This window comes from Melanerpes formicivorus, unplaced genomic scaffold (genome assembly GCF_026170545.1).
Source record: "Melanerpes formicivorus ecotype bairdi unplaced genomic scaffold, bMelFor1.0.p_v2 SCAF_17, whole genome shotgun sequence".
In the NCBI taxonomy this organism is placed as follows: domain Eukaryota; kingdom Metazoa; phylum Chordata; class Aves; order Piciformes; family Picidae; genus Melanerpes; species Melanerpes formicivorus.
Genome location: NW_027142369.1, coordinates 8,317,144 through 8,342,118, shown reverse-complemented (window position 1 = coordinate 8,342,118; position 24,975 = coordinate 8,317,144). Strand labels below are relative to the sequence as shown.

At 35.2% G+C, this 24,975-nt stretch overlaps 1 protein-coding gene across 4 annotated transcripts in view; it reads right to left on the bottom strand.

Annotated features, from left to right (window-relative positions):
* The window catches only part of PAPOLA (poly(A) polymerase alpha), a 43,899-nt gene that overhangs the window by 9,024 nt on the left and 9,900 nt on the right, over positions 1-24,975 (bottom strand). For all 4 annotated transcript variants that reach the window (XM_068148879.1, XM_068148876.1, XM_068148878.1 and 1 more), the window contains exons 2-16: positions 23,249-23,419; positions 22,530-22,596; positions 21,466-21,547; positions 20,412-20,521; positions 18,899-18,952; positions 16,008-16,119; positions 14,759-14,848; positions 14,525-14,663; positions 13,088-13,160; positions 11,581-11,701; positions 10,754-10,838; positions 6,260-6,313; positions 5,448-5,567; positions 3,752-3,861; positions 965-1,086 (exon numbers count right to left, since the gene is read on the bottom strand). In XM_068148879.1, coding sequence (XP_068004980.1) covers positions 965-1,086; positions 3,752-3,861; positions 5,448-5,567; positions 6,260-6,313; positions 10,754-10,838; positions 11,581-11,701; positions 13,088-13,160; positions 14,525-14,663; positions 14,759-14,848; positions 16,008-16,119; positions 18,899-18,952; positions 20,412-20,521; positions 21,466-21,547; positions 22,530-22,596; positions 23,249-23,419 — 1,510 coding nt within the window. The remainder of the gene's footprint in view (positions 1-964; positions 1,087-3,751; positions 3,862-5,447; positions 5,568-6,259; positions 6,314-10,753; positions 10,839-11,580; positions 11,702-13,087; positions 13,161-14,524; positions 14,664-14,758; positions 14,849-16,007; positions 16,120-18,898; positions 18,953-20,411; positions 20,522-21,465; positions 21,548-22,529; positions 22,597-23,248; positions 23,420-24,975) is intronic.

Genomic DNA, 24,975 nt, shown 5'->3' with positions numbered 1-24,975 from the left:
AACACTTAAAGAGATGCATGACTTAATATTTGCATTATCCTCTGAAACGTATTACAAGCAGATTTATTCTTGGTTTCAACACAAGGCTTCCTATTCTTTCAAAAAGCTGTTGATATAAAACAGCTCTAGTAATAAAACATTATTTGGATATACCTAAAAATGAGTATATAAGTAGTTTAGTTATTCACAGAAACAAGCCAACCTGTATTGCTCTCAGATTACACTAACATGAAGGAGCAGGAATTTTGAAATATAGACTAAATTGTTAAATGCAATGCTCCTCCTTCTTCCTGCCTTCACTGAAAGTAAACTGCATCCAAAGCAACAGCTCAATTAAAACCATTGCCACCATTTGCATGTACGGCCACACAAGTAAACTACATGGAGAGAAAATAATACTGGCTAGGCAATGGACAACTTTCTGATGTCAAAACTGTCATTTAAACATTTTAATTAAAAGAGAATACCAAAAACTAGCAGGTTTCATATTGAAGAATATTTTTCCTTAAGTTATCCTCAAAGTATTCAACCTCAATTATAGGAACAGAGTACTGTCTGAGATACAAACAGGCAGCAACAATTCAACACTCTTATTTTGCTTCTACAGGAATATTTGCAATCTGTGTAATAACATCTTATGAGGGGAAAGGTGGAGATAGCAAGAATTGAGTGATTGTTCTGTTGGTACTGTTGCAGATGGCTTCCTTTAGGTGACCTGCATGCTAAAATAGCAAGAGAGATTTAAAACCTTATTATTGCTCTGCTTTAAATGCATAGATGCTTTGGAAAATCTATTATATGTAGCACATCTAGTAATACAACAGTCCAGTGAGACCACAATACTTATACAGGTAAAATTAAGCTTTTGATATGCGATTTTAGTTCTTTGATTGGTAAACCTGAGAAGCCAAGGAATAATTTCTCAACTGTATTTTTACTACTCTCAAGTTTTAGTCAAGTTTACCTTTTTCTTTTTCTGAAGCACGTGATTAGGTAGGAGTTGGTGAAGTTGCTTACGTTTCACATGCCTTGCAGCAATCTTCATATCCATCTCAAACATCTTGCTGTTTATTGCTTGCCTATAAACTACACAATTAGAACAACATTAAGACATATTGAAGCATTTTGGACAGTCCACTTCCCTTACCACTTACCATAAGCAATTTGCATTTCATAACATTTATTACCCTCAAGAAAAAAAAAAACCCACACACAGTGCTTTCTTCTTCTAGCAGAAGAAAGTGAACTACCCAGATGCCAGACCGACAGTACAAACGCGACAATGTTACTCTGCAAACAGGTGACCCATTCCCAAAGAAAAATATCTTGCAAGCATGCTGTTCACTAAACTCCATTGTTAACAAGTTTTAGCAGTAACGCCTCTGAAGTGAATTCTACATTTTGTCTCCAAGAGACTAACGACAGAAATAAGATTTTCTCCCAAGAATTACAGTATTTACATAACACTTGTTTTCTTCATAGTTGCTTCAGCTTTTACTACGCAGCTTCCACAATAAATTTGTTTTCATTCAGGAGCTGCACGCTTGTGTGCCAGCAAATATAACACAAATCCTTCTGGGAACTCAGATACCACTGCATTTTTTTGGAGTCCCCTTCTCTGGAGACTTTCAAAACCCATCTGGATCCATTCCTGTGCAGATTACCCTACGTGATCCTGCTTTGGCAGGGAGGTTGGACCCAATGATCTCTTGAGGACCCTTCCAATCTCTAATATACTGTGATAAACAAAAAATCACTTGTGTATAAAGTGTATGTTTGCTTTTTTCGGCTATGTGCTGTGGTTGCTTTGCTCTGTGGTTTTTGTGGGGTTTTGTCCTGTTTGGATTGTGGGATTCTTTATTATCATTGGGGGGGGATTGTTTGTTTTGTCTTCACTATGTCTATTATAAATATCTTAGAAATTTGATTCTGGTGAGTCAAAACTGTTGGTGCCAGTACAGGGCTACCACAACATCTTGGGTTCAAGTAAAGATATATAAAAATTAAAAAATAAGAAAAATAATAAAAAAATCTTTCAGTTTCCTTTCACACTGACTTTCTACACAAAGTTGAATGCTGTGGCAGACGTGAATAAAAAAAAAATAGAGGTCTTCAATACAAAAACTTAAGAGGTATCTCACTTATTCACTGTCTGTTCTGCAAATTTTAAGGAATCTCACTGAGTAGTCTGTGAACATGTAATTAACTCTCTGTTAAGAGACAGACATCAACAGGTCAATGAATACTGCATACTGAAGAGCCTACTACACTAATTCCTGGTATTGAAAAAGTTCATGAAGTCCCTGTGTAAAGGGTGGACAAATTACAGCTAAGACAGGGGCACGCTCAGGAAAATCAGACATCGTTAAAGCATTCCATAGTCCTGGCATTAGGCTGTACTAAAGATTCACTACCAGGAAAACCCAGACCACTTTTTCAGTCTCTTTTCCTCCCCCTGTTCCCACTAAGCAGCAAGCTATTCTCCAATTTAATCCTTGAAACTGCTTCAGTAATTGTGATAAAATCTTTGGATCTATTACAAAAGGCAAGACAAATACAAGTTTTCCGGATGGATTAAAAACAGTGAAGACATACCCACATTAATTTGAGGTGACAAAGAAACCTACACTATATAAACAGAAATAGTTTGCTAGCTGCCTACCTTTGGAGGTGTATTTACAAACTGAACAGAAAACTATGTATCATAGAGCCTACAGTGATTTTGATTAAATACTTCATTTAAAACTACAAATATTTAGGCAAATTTCAGATTTTAATGTAGTGCAAGTAAATCAGATTTGGTGTAAGTCCATGTTTTAGTATTGTCATACCAAAAATCGAATTGGAGTATCTGCTTAAAGACTAAGGAACTGCAATTCATAGATTCTTCATTCCTTCAAAGCAGCAGTCACACTATTACACCTTTTGTAAATTCTCAAAAATTAAGATGAATCTATAGTTACACTTTCAATCCTTATAACCCAGAAGGAATATTGCACCTCCCAAGAAAACAGAAATCTCTTTTACTGATAAAGGGGCATAGAATCATCCCAGGTGTCTCAGCCTCTCCTCACAGGGCATGTGCTCCAGTCCCTTAATCATCCTCATAGCCCTTCCCTGGACTTTCTTGAGTAGATCCCTGCCCTTCTTGAACTGGAGAGCCTAAAACTGGACGCAATATTCGAGGTGAAGTCTCACCAGGGCAGAGGGGGAGGAGAATCTCCCTTGAGCTGCTGGGCACACTCCTCTTAATGCACCCCAGGATAGCCCTGGCCCAGGAAAACACTGGAAAAAGTCAAAAAGGTTTCTTGCACCAAGTGCTGGACATGAAAGTTAGTTACTTAGGTAACTAACTAGTATGAAATGCTATGGAATAAAGGGCATTTTGTTCTAAAAATCCACTAGATACTCAGTTTTAATCCACTGATAAATTCAGTTTCATAAAGTAGTAACATTTAAACTACACACACTGCCAAAATGAGATTAAGCTAGGTAGTCCATATGCAATTTTTCAGTTTAGTAAAGATCACAATATAATGTAGCAAGGTAAGATGTGTGAATCATTTTAATAATTTTTAATGAAAACAAACCGAAAACAATTAGCCTTAAGTGTCTAGAAACCTCAAACTCCTCAGCCAAATCCTTCTACTCTGCCTAGACACAATCCTAGTACTGAAACAGAGCAGATTATGAGCAAAGACAGCAGCTTCAACAAATTTATTAGTATCAGAACATCTAGAAGGCAACTCACCTGTGTCTGTAAATGACTGAATATCATAGGTAAGATCAACACTTAAATTTTCAGAATTTTCAGTTTTCTTAAACACCAACCCAATCACCCACATTGTACGGTATTCTTCCCTGAAAAAAAAATTTATACAAAGAATTTATATCACAGTGAGAGAAGAACTGAGTAGTAAGTTATCGGCCACAAAGAGATAATGGGGAGATAGCCACAGAAATCCTAAAGCTGACCGAAAAACACAGTACATTTGCAATACAACAAGAAGTCATGAAACACTGACATGTCTATCTTCAGCAAACAATGAACTAAAATCATCAGTAGATTACTTCATTCAACTGTGCTTTTGTGGAGATGAATTTTTAGGAGTTACAAGTAACCGACTGCAAAGGAAATAGATTTGAAACAGGACAAATCTTTACCATCCAACTCTGAACATACAGTATTCCCTAGTTAAACAACTGCCCCTTAAATTCATATTCAACTCTCAAATTTCTCATCTGTAACTGACCTCAAAAATACAGATTTTCAGGTAAGAAGAGCCTCCCTTTTACACCTTACCATCACACAGAATATACTAGTTCATCTTACATGTATGTATTATTACAGAACACAGTGTAACACTTCTATAGCAGTTGAAGGTGTTTTATGTTTTAAGTCAAGTGTCTTTTCCCAGTGAGGCTGTTTAAGAATACAGTTTTGCATTCAGTCAATGAACAAATTTAGGACAGCAGGTGAAGAAAATACATTGTTTACATTGGGAAAATGACCTTTCCTAAAAGTACTGTCCTTTCAAGGAAGAGCTAATAGAAGCCTGTGATTATGCAGGCAGTCCTAGCTGCCCTCACTCACTGAAGAGGTATTGCCTGCTTTTGCCCAATTTCATCTGGGACATGCATGTAATTTATGCATACGGCTTTAAAAGAAAAAAAAAAGTAAAACCTTATCACTTGAAGCAGTTTATGTCTGTAAAAGCTATGTGGAAGCTAAACAAAGGTCTTCCCATATTCCCAGTGAAGACCAAAGTTTCATTCTCAGACGTCACACAAAAATGATTCCTTACAATTTAATTACAGCACTACCTAGAAATAAAATCTTTTAAAAAGAGTTTCTAACCCACACATCTGCAACCCTTGTTTTGAACCAGAAGGAAGGACAGGCAGAGGGGGGAAGGAACTGAAAAGCCTATATAATCCTGAACAATTTTAAGTGCTAGGTATTCTCTCCAGTGTTTCCACATCCCAAGGGATTCTAGTATCATCCCCTACCAAGTTTAATGATACGCATCTCAATTGCTAGATTTACTAACATTAAATATATTTGGGTACTAAAGATTTCAGTTCTACTGTGCCCAGCGTTCTACCCAATTCTCAGTGCTGCCTCATAATTAAGAATATCTTGCAACTGATGCTAAAAGATGAAGCAACAGCAGCTAAGACACACTAGCAAACATGCACTAATGGCAAGAAACTATGCAAAAAAAACATTATATCCTTAAAGTTATTTTCTGGCTCTGAAGCATTCTCGTACAGAATAAAAACTTTTTGACTTTACAAAGAGTACTTGAAAAGAGCTTAAAACTATTTACTTTTACATGCTGTCATAAAAATTGATCTATTTAGGACTTTATTAAAATGCTAATTGATTAGTGAACTGGCATTTTAGTTATTTCCTCACCATTACATGAAAAAATTGTTTTGCTTACTTGTCAGGATTCTCCTTGGGTGCTGGGAATGACTGTGGATTCACATGAGCCAGTGTGATGAATTCATTCTTCTCCAGGTTTCCAACTAGAATACGGATTTTTGATTCCACCAAGCCCACCCTGCATAAATGTCATTAATTAGCAAGTTCTCACAAATATGAAATAATGATATCTTAAACATCATCCTTATACTAATATTTGAGACTAAAATGAACTAGTTTCATATACGTAAGTAAATTTGGATCAGTAAATAGAGAACGCATTACAAAAACTAGTGTAGGGTAAGCTTAAAAATACTGCCCTGAACCACCCATTATGGCCAGATTTTGCAAAGGGAATTAAATAGAAAGCTGTTATATAACAAGTAAAAGGCAGTCAGCAAGAAACTCCTACATGTTTCTCCAATATGATATTGGATTCAGGTGATCAATTTTGAAGTTGAAAAAATTCCTGATATTCTCTAACAAAAGACAGCAGAAACAAGAGAGACATTTGTAAGAAATAGTATTTGAAGAGACTGTAAACATCATCTCATTTTGCTTGTTAAGCACAGTGCATAAGGCTTAAGAAAGTAAGATTTGTGAAGCTAACAGTGCCATAAATAAGCAAAATTGATGCAACAGCCTTCATTCACTTTTGTCCACTGTTTTTCAGAAGCAGACCATCTCCATCCACTCAATTTTGAAACACTGAATCTCCACTTTGTTTCATCAAAAAGATACTAGGCATACCCTTGCACCTGAAGCAGACAGATTTTTTTGTTGGCATTTGTTTTTCTTTCACATAGTAAGCATTATACTCATTATACTCACCATTCTAGTCGCTGTTTTTCTGTCGGTGCACTTGCTAGAAGTACAATATAATGCCTTTGGAGATAAAGACAATATGCTATTCTATTTATACTTCTAAAACTAGACATTCAAACCTTAACATTAAAAATTTTCAGTAAATTCTATGTTGCAAACTACAGATTATTATCTTAAATATACACCCTACAATAAAATGCAGCATTGTTAAGTAGATAAATTGGCTACATCCCCCAAACATGTGACTGGCTTCTCCAACCATTTAAGATTTTAGGGACATTTGCAACTATGCTTTAATACCAATAACCCTAATAAAAAACAAGGAAGATAACACTAGCTACGAAAATAATACAGATATTTTAATGACTAATGATATCAGAGATTTAAGCGACTACTAGAGATTCCCTGCAGCAAAAACAATTGTTCACAACCATCTAATGTGTCAGTTGGCTTAGTCACAACATTTCTGCAGTGTTAGAAGAGTGGTTAGCACATATGCATTTGTTTCAAGTTAAAAATACAACCATCTGTGTGGCTTAAAAAACATTGATATCTGCATTTTGGAATGGTCTGAAGACACTTATCTGAAACTTCATGAGGAATTTTTCCTCTGATGATAATTCTTAAGCTCTCTATATTCCAGGATAATCAGTGTATGCCCACTGTAAGCAAACTTCAAAGAAACGGTACACAAAGCAAGAAAGGGATTCTAAACAAAGAAGCCAAAGGACAGTGGAATGGAAGATGATTACTTTTAAAGTGTGTTCACGATGGGGGAGGTGGGGGAACCTTACTTGTCAAGTTTTTCAGAAGTTTAGGTGGGAAGGCTATTTTAACATTCTAAGTCATCCAACTTAGCATTATTTATTCTACACTGATACTGCATATTTAGGCATTTTCAGAGCAGGATTTAAAAAACAGTAATAATATGAAGGGTTAGACTCCATATATCTCAGAATGTAATGTAAGGTCAATGATCATGAAGAATTATGGTGCAAAAAGGAGTCTTCAGATGTTATAGACCTTCAAATTGTAACAGATCAACAGATCACATCAGTAAGTACATCTATGTACTTCCGGTGGCAAGGGAAAAAAACCCAAACCTGCTTGATGCTACAATTCTTTGAATTCAGTCAGAGAAGGCCAATAAAATAAGACCAGAAAAGAGATCTGGAGGCACTTTCCTCCTTCTGAATAGGGCATTTTATCTATTTTCTGCATTTTGGCACCATTAACTTCTTCATACAAAAATGTTAGACTTTTTCCTGTTTCAAATGAGCATTTCAATTACCCTCATTTTAGTTACTTGTAGGATACTATCAATGAATCATTTAGATTTGGGGGAAGGTTGCAGATTTCTACTATTGAATTTTTCTAAGTAGTACTAGATGTGCAACAATAATGGGTCAGATTCCAACATCTCACATATGCTTGCAGGCTATTTCATTTAGATAAGAAAGACAACCTAAGTTTCCCCAAACACACACACCATGTATAAGCTGAGACAAAAGTCAAATCTGCAAATATTTGAAGAAGCTAATTTTCCAGTCACTTATTCAAAGCAGCTCTTTGAAATGAACTTTGAAGACCAATTTAAAAAAAGGTAATTTGTGTATGTTTAAAATCCTCAGCCAGCTGGTGAGTATCTAGGCAAAAAGCTCTAAACCTTTTTTATGAAAATAATGGTTAGCTATTTCTGCTGAGGTTGTGCTAGCTGCTAGGTAAAAAACCCAAACAAAAAAACCACCAAGAAATAAGGCCATCACCCCCCTCACCAACTGATTAGAGGGAATTAAACACTAGAAATCAGCTATTACTTATATCAGTAAAGTTAGAATAGAATAAACCAGGTTGGAAGAGATCTTCAAGATCGTGTCCAACACCACCTAATCAACTAAACCATGCAACCAAGCACCCTATCAAGTCTCCTCCTGAACACCTCCAGAAGTAGCATAAAGCTGTTGAAAATTAAGACGCTCAATTTTAGAGTCCAAGATCTCACTGATAAATTTTACAAGGAAATCTTTTCAATTCTTCACTCAGTTTTATAACAAGTAACACATCTAACTCAGAAGTATCCATTACTTCATAATAAAGAAAATATTCTTAAGCCTCTGTCTCTGAGTGTATGAAGTATGCAGGTTTGGTCTGTTTTGTCTGGGGTTTTTTGCTTATGTTTACATAAAAATAACCTAATGTAGATATTATGGAATTGTCTCATGCCATTAACACCTGTACGTATGAAAGACCCCAAAGTAGTTTTAAGTCATACTACTTTCTGGAAAAAGTCTGAGAACCTGAACATTCTCATTTTGATTTCTCTTTTAAAATTGTCCATGTTTCACATTTTAATTTATCCAGTTTATCTGAAGTTCTATCAGGCAAGTGTTCAAAGCACCTTTGTAAAAGATATGTTTACACTCTACTATGTTTTTAACAGAAAAGCAGTATGCTAGAGCTCATAAAATGTATTATTTCCTCTCACTGCCATACTTCACCTTGCTTTTAAGATCTAATAATTTCATTATGTGACATTTCATACTCCTATTTTTATCATTTCCCTGTAAAGTACCATAACCAGCAAGTATATGTTGTTCATTGTTGTTGCCATCTAAAAAATTTAAACCTACAAGAACAGATAACCCATGTTGAAACTCCTTAAATTCCAAGTAATTGTGGACATAACTTTAAAATTAATACTCTACAGATTTCCCCATTTTCCCAATTTCTAATCTGCTCCTGCCATGCAAGTATTCAGCAGTCTCCAGATTCTCTTACTCACACATCACTGAAGTTTATTTTAAACACAAGATACTAAGTCAAAAGTGTTTATGATCAATGTGTGTTATCACAGATGTTTAACAGCTATGTGCCAGCGAGTGATACAAATTACTACAGCTATGCTTTCGAAAAGTTTTTTAAATTACATCTCAGAGGATTGGATCTTATCTGGCAGGGCACTATACACTGCTTTGAAATTCAGCAGTAATAGGTCAAGGCATCTAAGTTGAATTAGAGTGTGAAGAAAGGAAAAAATTCTGAAGGATCTAGGTTTCAGATGCAGATTTCACTAACAGATACACATTTACTGCATGCTGATAACTGCATAGAATTATTTTATTTCATAAAGATTACTAACCAAAGTTCTAAATTAACTTACTAATACTGAAGAAAACGGTGGGTAACTTAAAGCAGGCTCCACAAGACCATTACACAGTTTAGTAACAAAATAAAATAAATCAAGGATTACGGGGGGAAAAAAGGATACTAGAAGATGTGAAGGTAAGATTTTCTTGCTAAAATTGGTAAAATGGCTAAAGCAGGTACACAAAAGCTGTATTAAAATGGAGATTATTTCTAATTACATTAAATGGGGTTTTTTCCCCTACTTTTCAAGGAAACAAAGAAAATGTATTAGGGCACTTCTTAGCAACCTCTTACACAGAAATAGATTTGTCTGCAGCCTATTTTTAACTTACAAAACATTATGTAACTTTACACTAATCTTATGTTTTCAAACTTAATTTTCCAAGGTACAACATAAAAGCTGTTCAAATATTTTAGAGCTTTTACCATGCAAAAGGTATATAAACAAAACACAGACACATTATGAAGGTCATCAGTCTCTTTTAATGGGGGAACTGCATATTTCAGTCTTGATTAGATTAGTACATAACCAACCAACCACCCAACACACAAACAAATGTAAAATATATTTGATTGTGATTCAAGAAAAATGGGTCTCCAATTTCAACTGAGGGCAAAGATGATGTAGTCCATATTTTAATAATCCATATTTATTATAAAAATACAACTTTCAGCAAGTTCATATACATTTAACAAGCTTCTGCCCCACGAGTATGTTACTAGAAACCCTAAAAATGTGAAGTGTGAACTTCAATATTTTCCTCAAAGACACTGTGAAATTAGAGAAACTATGTGTCCGAGTATTAATAGTCATAAGCCTTGAGCTTTAATTGAAAGAAAAATAATAATCTAGTAATAGCTAGCACCTGGCAGTTAGTCAATACAAATGCAAAAATACCTTTTATTGTCAGACTGAACTGTTAACTGTATTGACAGAAGAAAACATGCAGTTTCAAGTATTTCAAATATTGACCTTCAGAATTAGTTCTTTTAATACCTTGTTTCCTGGGAGGCAGGACCCATTTTTAGAATGCCTACTGACACTGCTAAAGAATAGCTCTGTTAGTCAAACCAGATGATACGAATTTTACTTGTAGTTAACTGGTGACATTCTAAATATCTGACCAGGGACTAACAGGTTTCTGAAACATATGCTAAAGACCCCAAAAAAACAGAATTATCTAAGGAAATTGTTGCTTATCTCCTGAGAGAAAGGACAATAGCATATTGATTCCCCCTCCATATAGAAAACTCTGAACATTTTTAACAGATCTAATGTATGTATATTTCAGATCCTGTGCTATAGAGCATTAGATAAACTTAAAATATTCTGCCATGCCATAAAATACATACTTGTACTTTTGAAAGAAGTTTGGAGCTTCAAAAAGTTTGGACCACTCTGCCTTACTCAGCAAAATTTCATCTGTGATAGCAAGACCTAAATTATAAGAACACATTTAAACTTTTTTTTAAAATACAGTTTAGTAGCCAGAGTAAAACCAGCTTACTAACTTAGCATGTTACTATGAATTACTTCCCCCCCTTCATATTCAAAGGAATTTATCAACAAGTTTTATATTCCAGTCATATCATGTCATTAGTTATACAAATTATACTATAATAAAGAATCTCAATATATTTAGAAGTATGTTAATTGATTAGACTGATGATTTCATGTATATTTGCTCAATTTAATGTTTTGTGTATGCTATAGTAACTACTCAATCCAAAGCCAAACATCTTTATCCTTGCAGAATGTTAAGTCATCTCCTGTGCAAGGCACTGTACAAGGCAAAGAAACAGTGAGACTTATCTCTGAATAACTGTATTGTCTTAAATTGGGCCTAGAAATGGTCATAAAGTCAGATTACTACACTAATCTTATATGTGGCATAACACAAAAGGCACTGAAGTACACCTTTAGTTCTCATTTTCAGAGTGCAAGGCATTCTGGTTAATTACCTTCAGTTTCTAAGAATGAATGACAAATCTGCACAAGTCTCTACTGAATTTGGGACTTCATGTAAGCGTAACAGGCCAAGTCCTATCTCCCTCAGAAGAGAGTCTTGTGTCAAGAAACTAATGTCGACCCACCTCCCACTTCACAAAGCATATCCACAATGGAACTACTTTAAATCTCTTTGAAAACATTTACATAGAGAGCTTAAGAAAATACTTACCTTGTTTAAATTCCTCAACCATGACCATCCGTGTGGAAACGGACACATTGTAGGTAGAGTTCTGCTGTGGGTATGCTGGTGTAATTATAGGCATAAGATGGTACCTATCACTGGGGTTTACCTATGTATAACAACAGCCAATCAGTTTTCTTCAAGCACAGACATGAGTTAACAAATTTGGATTTCTCCCTGTACTACAACTGAGTCCTAAGTTCTAAAAGACCTTAGTTTGCAGACCAAGTATTTTTAACAACAGTTCAGAAAACGTTTAGGGAAAACAACAGGATAATGCTTTCATAATGGACATCATTCTGAATCACAGTGATGTGAGAGGACTGTAACCTGTCAGCACATCAAAAAGTTGTAGTCATCTCTCAGTCCAAAAAATACCAATGAACAACCAACTTCTGTCTTTAATAGAAATTAGCTTGTGATCATATCAAAAGAAGAATCTCTTATCATTACAAGAGCACCTTCAGAAGAATGACTGTCTTCAGATATTGCAAAAAATATTTTATACTTTATTTCTGTAACATGATTGAAAATAAAGAGCTGGCTTGGGACGAGAGGCTCTAGGGAACCTGACAGAAGCATCACCCACATTAACACATCTTTTATTAAACAGCACTCAAGGAAACAAAAAGGGGACAAAACACACACAAGACATTTTAATTAGCATTATGGAAGTAATTTTATAGCCCACCCTCCCCACCCCCCATGCCAGGAATAACAGTAAGACTCAAGAATGCTTTTTCAACTGTCGCACATTATTTAAATGTGACTTTGTCAACCAGAAAGAGATTTGAAGTACAGCAGGGCATGTAAGTCAACTACACCATTCACTGAAAAAAATTACTTGACCATCAGCTACTCTAGAATTGACAAAGCAGCACTAAACACATTCACACTATGCCTCACTGAAACCTCAGAATGTGAGCTGTGTGTCTGTTGCAATCTTTTATTGACTGCCTGAAGGAGTTTAATATCCAATGCTCCTACTGTAAGTGTTAGAAAAGTCAGATCAGGTGCTATAAGTAATAAACGAAACAACATAAAGACTTCAATTTATGATCTTCTTTGGTCCAAGATGAAAAGACATATTACTACAACTACACTGAACCAAACCTATGCATCTGTAACTGTTGCACTGAAATTAATTCAATACACTTTGAACTTTTTGCATCAGATGCAAACTGTTTTAAGATAAGCAGTTTCTAAAAAATGGATTGCTTTAGAGGCTTCAATGTAATTACACTGAATAGCTATTAAAACCACATCGCAAAAGCTGAGCAAAAACACAATGTTCGGCAAGTGTGCTTCAAGCAGTCAGGTCAGAAAATTAAGCTAACTTAGTTCCACACTCAGGAGAACTAGAGGTTACCTACAAAGAACACATAATACCAAAATATTTAGTTTAATAAACCCAAAATGAAGGTCACCTAGTATTTTTTAAGCAACTGAATTTATTGTACAGTGTGACTTATAGGGGAAAAAATAACACACTAACCCTTGGGTCCCATACAGGCAAATTAAGATTGCATTCTTCTGGCTGTTTCAATAGCACTGGATTTGGCCATTCCCTGTTCAAAAAGATTGTAGCACTGAATAAGACTATTGGATACAACCATATATGTTCAACAAACAATATTTTTGAATGTGATCCTTCTTAACTGTGCTCTCACAGTAAAGCATCGTTATCTTGAGATTAAGCTGGTCTAACTGGGCTTGTTTCAATAAGATGTATTGCTAAACTACAGTACAGTTGCAATTAGCATCTCCAAAGCATCAGAACAGTGAATTTTCTGCAGTCTTGGAGCTTATAACCACTAGTTGAGTATCTAATGTAAAACTCTATACATTTTTCTTAAAATAAACCTATCAAAGAAATTCCTCTATGAAGATTGACATTGTGCCCATCTTCAAGCTAGCTGTTTCATGTACAAACTACAGAAGAAACAGTCAGCATGATTAGTATTACAGCATCATTACAAAGCATATGTATTAAACAAAAAAAATTCCAATCAAGACAAAAAACCCCATTCTGAAAAAAAGAAAAGCAAGACTTGTGTTTTTCAAGTTGTGTCTACTCCCATGAGTACAGTTATCTTCCTATAAAGAGAAATCAGTTAATCTCTTGGTATTTATACATGAAATGGACAGCAATATAAAGAACACATTAAACAGAGCTTGCAACCAATTTTCCTCTATTAGCTTGTGCAGCAACACTACCTCAAAGAGGCTATAAAGCCTATGGATTCAAGACAGTGAAACTGTGGAAACTATCTTCACATTACGAAGGAAAGACACTACATTTAAAATACCAATTTGGGAAAATGATTCTTAAAGTCTGTTAATGTCTCATGAAGAAATGTAAATATCCAGACATGCTCTTTTAGGAAGAAGTAATCTGCAAAGCACACTTTTGTTCCATTTATTCTGAATTTACTGGGAACGTTCCCATTCTTCCCAGAGTTATTCAGACCATTTTTCTGAGGTTACTATCTCAAGAGTACAAAAGCACACTTTTGCCACTGGTTCTCTTAAACTGCGTTTAAGCTATATACCTAAACTAGGTATTTCTTTTTCCCCATCATCCCAGTATCCAAATGTTAAGACTTTAAATTTTGGGCTGTCTGCTCTTACTTTGCACTACAAAAGTATTTTACCTGAAGTTACAACAAATACCTAAGAAAATTTTAAATAAAAAATGGGTAGCTTTGTTTTGGGTATTTTAGGAACAATACATGTTGGATGACTTATTGAGAAACTCTAACAACTTTCTGGCAGCAAGAACAATGCTTATAACTACTCTGGTAATAGTGGAAAACGATACCATAAAAACAGGACTAAAATTTAGTGTCTACAAACAATTTTATTTTAGTGTAATCTAAATTTTAAAAAGAAAAAGAAAAACAAACAATGACAACAAAAAACCACAACATACCATTTAGAAAATACCAAGAAAAATTTATGTACAAGAGTTGATGCTATTGCATTTGGATAAAGCTGGCAGGTTCTTGCTACTAGCATAGCCCAGGAAACACCACCAAGGAAACCTAGTATATTGGAATAGATGTTGTGGCCTGCGGATTGAAAAGGAAAGAGACAAAAGAAGAGAGTTGTCAGTAACTTTAAGAGTTAATGAAAAATTAAACAGTTTTGAAATAAAACTGCTTACGTTTTGCCCACAGTTTGATAGCTCTCAGTGTTAACCTGAAGTTGTCAATGTTTGGTACTAGATGCAGAATTTCATCGGTTACCCGGCAACCTGCCAAAAGAAAGAATCCATTAATCTTGCTGCCTTCAAAGCTTTTTGCTTACATACCCTCCCTCACCTTCAAAGCTATTAAACTTTTTAGATCAGCACACTGGAAATTAATTTTGTATTTCAATCACTTCTGTTTTGAATTAGAAAGCTTATCATATTTTCACTTGGTTCTTGTAATTTGTTGCCTTTTTTCCCTCCTTTGCAATTGTTTCACAGCAGAGCTCAAGACAACTCACATGCATATTTTTGGACTGCTACTTGATTTTGTGCACATGTTGTTTCATGAACAGTTTTAAGTTCTGCTATCATGAACCTACAGCAAACCTGGAAGCCATAGGGCAATGCTTTGTTTCAATTTATGAAATGGTGAGAATGGGCTAAACAGGGTAGTTTTTAAATGTATGAGTTGTATCATTACTTTGATGGGATATTTGAACAACATCTCAGATGACAATACTAACTGCCCTTTTTTTTTTTTCAGTCAAGAACAAGTAGTTGTTTATTGTTACTAACTAGTTCAACAGCTGAGTGAAAGAAAACTATTTTGTAAGACTACTTTCAAAGCAAGTAACAGGCAAGTATGACTTCTAGAGACTAAGCAAATGTGAATTTCACAAAACACTACAAGCTGCAGCGATAGTCTCAAGTTATCAATTTTTCAGCTCATAAAAGAAAACAGGAATCTCTCACATACACCTCATCCTTTTCAAGGGCTTCAGCCTGTGTGCAACTTACTGTTTTGACTACCATTAAGCACTACACAAACTAGTAAGCTACTAAAGACCTGACCTGAAACTGACAGTATTTTGGTATCTCTAACATACATGAAATTGCTTCAATGATGTGTTTATGCATATTAAAACATAGCACAAAACAAACATGCACACATCTTTATAACAGTAGACACCACCCAACAATTCTTGACTCAATTTTTTGACAGCATCTTTTACTACCAAAATACATGAAAAACAAAAAAATCTGGGCCACATGAAACAAGCCTTCTATGCAAAACAATGTAAAACTGGCTATGACTTCACTTCCACATATGGAGTTGCAGTATCTTCAGACAAGTCCTCAACTAAACTACTGTATCAAACAATCTAGTACATTCACTAAGGGATTAGACAAGATGTTTATATGATCAGTCATATATACATACCATTAAGACTTCGTATGCATCTAATGTCTAAATTTTTAAGCAGGCTATCATCTCGTAGGTCTAAGTCCTCAGGAATAGTTTGCAGTGCTAATCTTGCAAACAAAATATCAATCTTAAAAAAGAGAGAGAAGACATTAGTTTGCTAATAACAGCAGAAGTCTTCCTAGTACAAAGAAGCTCCTTAAACAACACTTCAGACATACTGAAGTAACATTTTTAGATAACAAAATATAGTAACATCAATTCAGAACCAGCATACATCAATTAACAACAATTTGGAAATGAGCAACACCTTCTATGTCCAGGATACAAAATTGCACTCAGTCAGTCCAAGTAGTGAAAATATAACCTACTTTTAACCTAAACATTCTCAAATGTATCACTAAATTACAGGAAACGTAGGACACCTTTCCCATCTACTCTACACATGTACAATTAGAACCAGCATCAATGGAAAGTCTAAGCGCCTGACTACAGAAAACATGAAGTTTTGAAAACCCAGCAAACTACCTCACAAGTGTATAAATACTGAGATTATGTCAAATTACTTTGCTATTACTTCTGCAATGATTTATCATAGCTCTTCTAAGTCAAGAACGTAAGACACTGTTTAGCACCAAACCGGAGTTTTACATTGTCCAACACAGAGCATGAACATTACACAGAGCAAAGAATTCAGTTTGCGTTTCTAGTCTTAGGTTATATTCTCATCATACTGACTGATACCTGAAGTTGTGTATCAGCAGCTGAACTGCTAGACAACAAGTCTCCTTCATCAACTGAGGCTTTTATTCAGTATAAATTATTAGCACTTCATCTACAAGGCAGTTAAATACTTAGTGCACCCAGAAAAAAGTTTTAGTTACATTGTTTCAAATAAAACAAAGCTGAAGATACCTTAAAATACAGACCTCTTTGTAGGTGCTTAAAATTTATTATTCATCTATTTTAAATCTCTAAAGTACTCAGTGCACTTTTGATTTTAAAGTATTTAACAGCTGGTCTTAACACTCTGTACTATGAGCAGAAGTTTCTACTTGAATTAAAAGTACTATTTTTTAATGTAAAACAAGTTCAAAATTAACTTCAGCCTGGAGTTCTACTCTTATCCTTAGAAGGTCTCACGCTTCTAATGATTCAAAGGTCATTGACAATAATAGGATTTTTCAAATTAATAAATTAAAAGCCTGTCTGATGTGATTTTTTTAGAGGGGAGTGAGGAATCACTGTTTTCTACAGGAAGAACATCAGCAATAAAAAAAAAAAGTTGCTTGTTCTTGCTTAAAATGAACATAGAATGCATATATAAAAACTAGTATTGGAAGAAACATCCAGTTTAACTGACAGGATCACCACAAAACTGAAGTTTTAGTTTTCTTTACAGAGGGAATAACTTCCAACACCTTTTGCCTAGATTAGGAAAACTAAATTAAGAATCCTCAGATAACGACATACTAAGCACAAAGAAAATAAAAAATCATGGCCTAACACCACCTGCTCACAAAAAAAAGAATGCTTATCATAAATTAGTGCTCAACATCAAAGAACTCTTACGCGCCATGAGCAACAGGTTAAGTATCAGTCACAGCCCTAAGATACCAAGACCCACCAGAAATTACTGTACTGGAGCAAAACACTACTACTCTTAGAGCTGATAACCCTTTTATTTCCCTATTTAGTCTTGCATTTTGACTTTCACTTAAAAAAAGGTAAAAACAAGATTGACTTGAACATAAATGATTAAGAAAAGAATATATAAAAAAACTAAACTAACCAGAGGATGCCTTAAGGTAAATTTCAGTATTTAGAATAAATACCTAAACTATGTAAACAGAAGAGATATTATCCTGGAAAGTGTTCCTAATATTCAACTGTACATAGAGAGCAACAAAACAGCTGACAGTTGCAAAGCGACAGCTTACTGCACAGTTTATCACATCTCTGTACACTCCTCTTAATTGGAGAAAATATATCGCTGCCCAAGCCTCAACTGTCAATGAAAATAAGTAAAGCTAGAGTCCACTTAGCAAAGACTCAAAAATCAACAGTACCCTAACTAATGACCACTGAAATTGAAAGGCAGCTCTTCAAGTCACACCATGTGTCTTTATAAAGATTAGCATGGGAATTCCTGCACACCAGTTACCAGCTACCATGTAACAGCTACAAGTCAGATGAACTATGTGTATAAATAGACATATGGGTTTGCCTTGTCACTAACAAAACAAACAAAAAGATAGCAAACTGAGTATGAGAAAGATTAACAAAATATCTTCTGAAAGCAGTGTTTCTGTTTTCTCAGCAACTTCTCCCAAAACAGTGAAAACCAAGGAACTTCATAACGCCGAGTCATCTGATCCATCAGACTACAGACACCAAATCCATTGTTTTGGTCATCCATGTACAGACATCCAAAGAGATCGAGACAATGGTAATACTGAGTTTGCTTTCAGCAGTACATTTGTGAGAACTGATCAGTGATCACACAACTTCCTACGGTATAACGTATTAAAAAAAATTTGAATTTAAGATTTGGATAGTTAATCATTAGCAGTCACACAATTACTGAAGCCACATAATTTATCAATATATTTTCTATTAAATGTTAAGTCCTAATAATGCTAATACTGGTATTCTACAGGTGAATAAACTGATCAATAAAAGTCAGTAGCCTAAAAGAAAAGGACTGAGTTGTCTGACAGGCAACCTTCAGCACATGAAGAAAATCTTGTTTCAGTCTTAGAAGTCCAGAAACACAGCTGAGGACTTGAGTATGAACCTGGCAGAGTCACTTTAACATCATTCATATTAATGTACAATTACACGAGTTATCACAATCTTGAAGTGTCATAACCACGTTCCACCAAAACAAAACAGAAGATTATCTTTACCTCTATTCCATCAAAACAAAGTTTAATAACTGGGACAAAAGCCTCTTCAACAGCCTGGGAGGAAAAAGATAAATTTTCAGTATAGAGAAGAATGTTTGCAAGAAATAGTAGCTCTAAACAATCACAATGAAATGCTATTTATACAGATGCATTTCTATCTCTAATTTGATTTTTGTCAGCAATGTCTTTATCCAATATTGGTAATATAAGCATTAAGTACTGACCTATTACATGCTACAGCTGTCTAGATGTTGTAATCCAAGCTCATGGCAACCAGCTCTGATGATGTTACCTTAAGGTCCATACAGGACACTATCGATCACCCTTTACTGCTCTCTGCATCTTGAAGAACACTAAGACCAACCTACCAGGATTCCCACTCTAAGAGGCCTCCTACTTCTATAGTTTCTGCAGCCAGTATTTTAGAAGAAATGACAAGGAGACAACTCTAACTACAGTCTGATTTCACCTAAACTAGTTGTGAGCCACCAGTCTCCAGAGCTCAAGCATCTTTTCCAAAAGCAGTCGTTAAGGTACTCTGACAAACAGCATCCATAATGAAACTATAGAACTTGAGGTCTACTCTGCAACCACCTAGGAACATCACCTTCCTGAACTAAGCATCTGAATTAAACACAGATATGAGGAGCACTGCTTTCATAAAAGATTAAAGAAAAAAAATCCCAAACACAGATGTTAGGATGTGTGCACTACCCTGGAAATTACCAACTAAAAGATGCATAAAGTGTAAGAATCTGCAGAGATAGTTCTATTTATTTTATGGGAGGAGGACTAAACCAACCAGAGTTTATGACTTGTCAGCAGCTATTAAAAACAAAATAAAATAAAAAAGCCCAAAACTCACGCCACAAAACTACGGCAGTGAAAATTTGCTCTGAGCCTACACTGAGTAAATTATAGCTCTCACCAGCTGACCTAGGGAAGTATATCACTCAGGCATAATAGAAACAGAATACTGTGTACCCGCGTGTCTTCCATTCCAATAAAGGAAAACTTCCTCTTCACATGCCAAAAACCCTGCACAAGCATCTACTAATGACACACTAAAATGGTAACTTCAGCTTTCAAATGCACAGCTGACAGTCAATATAGAAAGTTTAGTTAACATCAACTACTGTGATTGTTTGTATAAACATGAAATTACAAAACCAGCAACATAATTGAAAACCTGCATTAAAAAAACCAACCTTGGTCCTGATCTTTTTCAAGTTAACATACTTGCCTCTGCTACTAGAGAGCAAGAATCATTTTTGCAATACTAAACACATGCTAGAGTATCATTCTGCTCTCCCTATTTTTAAGAGTGTCTTTAAGTGGGAACAGACAATATCTGGAAGAATCTTTGTTTCAATTATTGTAATAGGCTTTCCTGCAGGTTAACTACAAATTCACTGCAAGTTTTAACAGTAAAGATACATCTACTTAATGCATCATCTTTCACTACTATCTTTTCAGCATCACTTTTGCTAGCTGCATCAGGCAATACACATACCCTCAGGTCTTTGACTTCCTCTTGCTGCTTCAGTTTTTCATAAAACGACGTGAAAAAATCACTTCTTTCAACATGCCTTGGTGCAACACACAGGGCATCAATATCAGCACCTGAAATTGTTTATTATAGCACAAGTTATTCATATCTGTCACACATGAAAGCATAGAATCGCAGAATGACAAGAGTTAGAAGGGACCTCTGGAGATCATTTAGTCCAATCCCCCAACAGGTTCATGTAGAGCAGGCTGCACAGAAAGACATCCAAGCAGGTTTTGATGACTCCAGAGATGAAGAATCCACTACATCTCTAGGCAGCCTACTCCAGCATTCTATCACCTCCTCAAGCTTCAAGGGAATTGGGCCCCATCCTCCTGACACCCATCCTTTAAGCATTTATAAGCATCGACAATATCCCCCCTCAGTCTTGTCTAGGCTAAAATTCCCCACATCCCTCAGCCTTTTTCAAGCCACTCTGATTCAAAGTGCATCTTCACCTACTTTTATTCTAGAGACTGCATATGTGATTAGAGATCTTAAGCTCTTCACCCTAAGGTTCATGGATTTACAACACAGGAAAAAGTGATTTGGCTATTATTTCCCACAACCACTAATTTAGCATTGGAGAATTAAAAAAAACACTAAGCATATTGAATACATACATATATTCTCATTTCAATTATGGAAGATTTGTAATTTTGAAAGAACTATGAGAATCCAAGTACAGAACATTCCCTACTTTTAAATAGTTTCAGTTTTTTTCCTGTTTCCAAACCCACAACAAAAACAAAATAGGAATATATTTCTTGTAGTTAGAAGGCAGACTGGAGACGGCTGACAAAAAAACCCAATCCCAAACAAGAGTAACAAAAAACAACCTAACAACCAAACCAGAAACACCACCCCCCACCCCACCCCCCCAAAAAAAAGGAGAGAAACAAACCCCACCTCAAGAGAGCAAGTTTTAGTTATTTCAATGCAACATTTATAGATACATCATTAGCTGAAACATATGTTTTGTACCATGAATATTTTGTATTATAAAAGTAAATGTTACCTTTTGTATGAACCCCTAATCTATAGGATCCAAATGTAAAAATTTTTCCACCAACATTTTCTATTACAGACTGTGGAAGATTCTAAATGGAGAAAATAAAAATGGTTATTTTACTGCAACCAATTCTATCAACATATGATTTGTTTTAAAATAAAATATTCCACAAAAATTTATGTTTAAGGTGTAGTTGCCAGTGAAATAATAAGCTTAATATTTACATAAAATATAGAGGTACACTGTCCACTTGGGAACTATTTGTAACTTTTCAACTACACTACACATTACCCCTTCGAACTTGGTAATTGTTCCAGCAGCTCTAGATTTCAGGTGCAACAGCTTTTGAAAACATTATGCTTAACACTTAATAATTACGCTTACATATTTTGCTTAAAACTCAGGTATTTTAGAATGGCTTAGAAATTGAGGATGGATTCCTATTTAGAGCAACAGAAAAATACTATTTATACCCATATTACATTCTTTAGTTAATAGTTTGGTTTGCGGAGAGGTATTTATAGTTTTAAAGTTGTTTGGGTACATCTACTAAAGTTCCTAGATTTGTATCTTCAAAAAACTCCAGAATCTACAGTACTGTGGGCAAAGACTACAACATGGCAAAAACACTACTATCAGCATCTACAAAAGTAGCATTATGGGACTTAAACATCACAAAGCTGAAAAGTCTGTTTTAAGATCTAGCACTGCTTCCCAAAGCCAAACCATCCAGGCATATAATTAACACAGTGCTATACTTATATACTTTGACAAAAAGTCAAGCTGTATTTCTACCTAGGGAGCAGAGATAACAATTGAAAATTACTATTACAACTACCATGACTTTTTCCAGCATTTATCAGTTTGTTTCTTCAACAAGGCTCTACCTTGAAGAGGTGCTGCTGTCTGGAAACAAAAGCAGCTACACAGAGGTGGTATTTGCTATCCCAATTTGAACAAATTTGATCCCCAAATGTAAGATTCATCCCATTTACACTGGGAATGTGTTCTGGAATTATCTTCCTAAAGCAGTTTTAACATGAGTGTTTTCAGGTAAAATACATCCATACCTTGCTTTCGCTGATTTCCCGTATCCATTCCTTCACCAAGTTGTTTAACTTGCCCAAAATTAGAATCCTATTGATAAAACAACAGAATCAGAAGCCATTAGCTTAAAAAACACTATGCTTGGTCTAAGAGCATAACACAAAGTCAATTACAACAATATTGTATATCTAATTACAGATCATCTTATACATACACAATGAAACAAAGTCACTCTTAAAACATTCTTATGATTTTTAACTCCTTCCAAGACGGATCAACTGATTTAAGCTCAGCAAAACAGCGTGCATGCAAAGCCTACACATTATTAGGTATGTAACTTCTACTCACTTTTGAAATAAAATCTTAATTCACAAAACACATGTACCTAAAAGAACAGTAAGAAGCAAAACTGAGAGCTAAACTCTAGAAAACATTAATAATAGGGATGAAAATATAGGGGGCAGCACAATGGACCAGTTATGGGGGTGGGGGGTGGAATACAGAAGCCAGCCTCCAAAATTTAAAGGTCATTAACTCCTTCCTGTGTGCTGAGGTATTCCCCTTAAGATGAGGAAATGTTAAATAAATAAAGTGTAATATTCCACTATGCTTTTAAGAAAGCATTTAAGCAAGCCTTTCAAAGAAAAGAAACATGCTTGGGGTTCAGAAGTCAACCACAAAGCTCAAGATAGAAGGGGGGGGAGGGGAAAAAAAAAAAATCACTGCTAGCCTGGTTACTCACCTGCGTTGCAGTTCTTCTTCCTCTTCAAATACACCGTAAGGTTTTAGGGTTTCAATTAATTTCTGGGTAAGCATGCAGTCAAACTCCTTGGGGGCAGCTAAACTGATAGGTGAGGTAATGCCATAATGCTTCTGTAGTTGCTGCGTTTGTGATCCCTGGGTTGTAACGGGACTAATAAAAGCAATTAGATAACATTACTGACAGAAACAAAGCAATGTAAAAATTATTTTCTTCTCATCATAGCAGCAGATGAGACACATACTAAGAAAATAAAAAGTTAAACCCACTGCTAGCATTTACATTCTAGATCAATCTCTCTCAAATCTGTGTTACTAAGGACAGTAATAGAACTGCCTTTTTCCCAGTTCTAAATGCTGATTACAGGGTTAGAAAGTGCTGTGAGTCATGATCTCTTATATCATCTGACTTCATAGGAAACATTCACCTAAGTAAGAAAGCTGTAGCCCATCAGCATCATACAGTTAGCTTTAAGCTGACTTCTCTGCTGGCTAGCATACCAGGACAAACAACGTCAGCTCAATCTACATTGACAATATTACATATAGACTTGCTTCATGAGGGGGGTGGTGGGAGAATATAAAATTTCTGCTAGATTTGACCTAGCACAAGTATTGAGGATGTAAGTAGTACTCACTCCACAACCCTTATATTTTCTTAACTTGACATTTTACTTCAAGTATTCCACTAAACAGAGAAGTCTGAAGTAAACCTAACCCATCACAAGGGTGAAATTTGCAAATACATCATTCACGAGTAAATAGTCCAATTACAAGTGACCATAGCACCCTTGCCTTGCACTTTTCAAGGTACACAGATATGGAGCATGACCTCATGCAAGAAGATGCTACTCTGAAGTCAATCCCCCATCTCTCAACACTGCAAGAAAAGAGACCATGCAAAGAACTCCAGTAGAAACATAAAAGCAAGGTTAAGGTGAGAACCAAGCACAGCTTTCCTAGATGAGCATCCTGAGTGAAAAACAGCCATGCAGGTTGGGTTTTTTTATAATGGACATGGTTTTTTTGTGATGTTCACATTTAAATTAGACATTTTCAGAGGAGTTACTAGCCTCAAAGTACAAACTATGTTAGTTTTGCTTATTATATTCTCCAGTTTAAAAAAAAAAATCCACTACTTAAATCTGTATTTAAAAAGCTCAATGTTACTTGCAGTATTAAGTATTAACTTTATATTGATAACTTTCCTTTAAATGTTGAGTATTGTTTTAATGTCAAGTTGACCGGTTTTAAGCATAGTGAAAAGTTTCTCTTCTGAAACCAGCTTGTTAAGCTTTCAGAGACCAAAAAAAAAAATATTATGACCTCTCATTCAAAAAACCCATTTCAAAAAACACAGCTACCCTATCAGCAGCTACTCAAAGAGCCTTACCATCAATGAAAGGAACTATTACCTGAAAGTTAAGGCAATGCTTCTATAAAAGTGGTACATTTGGATTATTTAAGTTATACTATTATCACATTAAAATTACTCCCTTTCCAAGTTTTGCTTAATACCAAATCTATAACCCGTATTTTTAATTCCATTATTTACTCTACTGGGGCAAAAGCTTTATGATGAGTTTGGTCTCCTTCAAATGAAGTCTTACCAAAAAAAAAAAAAATCCTCCATGTCAAAAACTTGAGATGACAGCTTATGTGAAAGTTCCATCTTTGGCAAGTAGAACATTCCCCTGTATACTGCTGCAT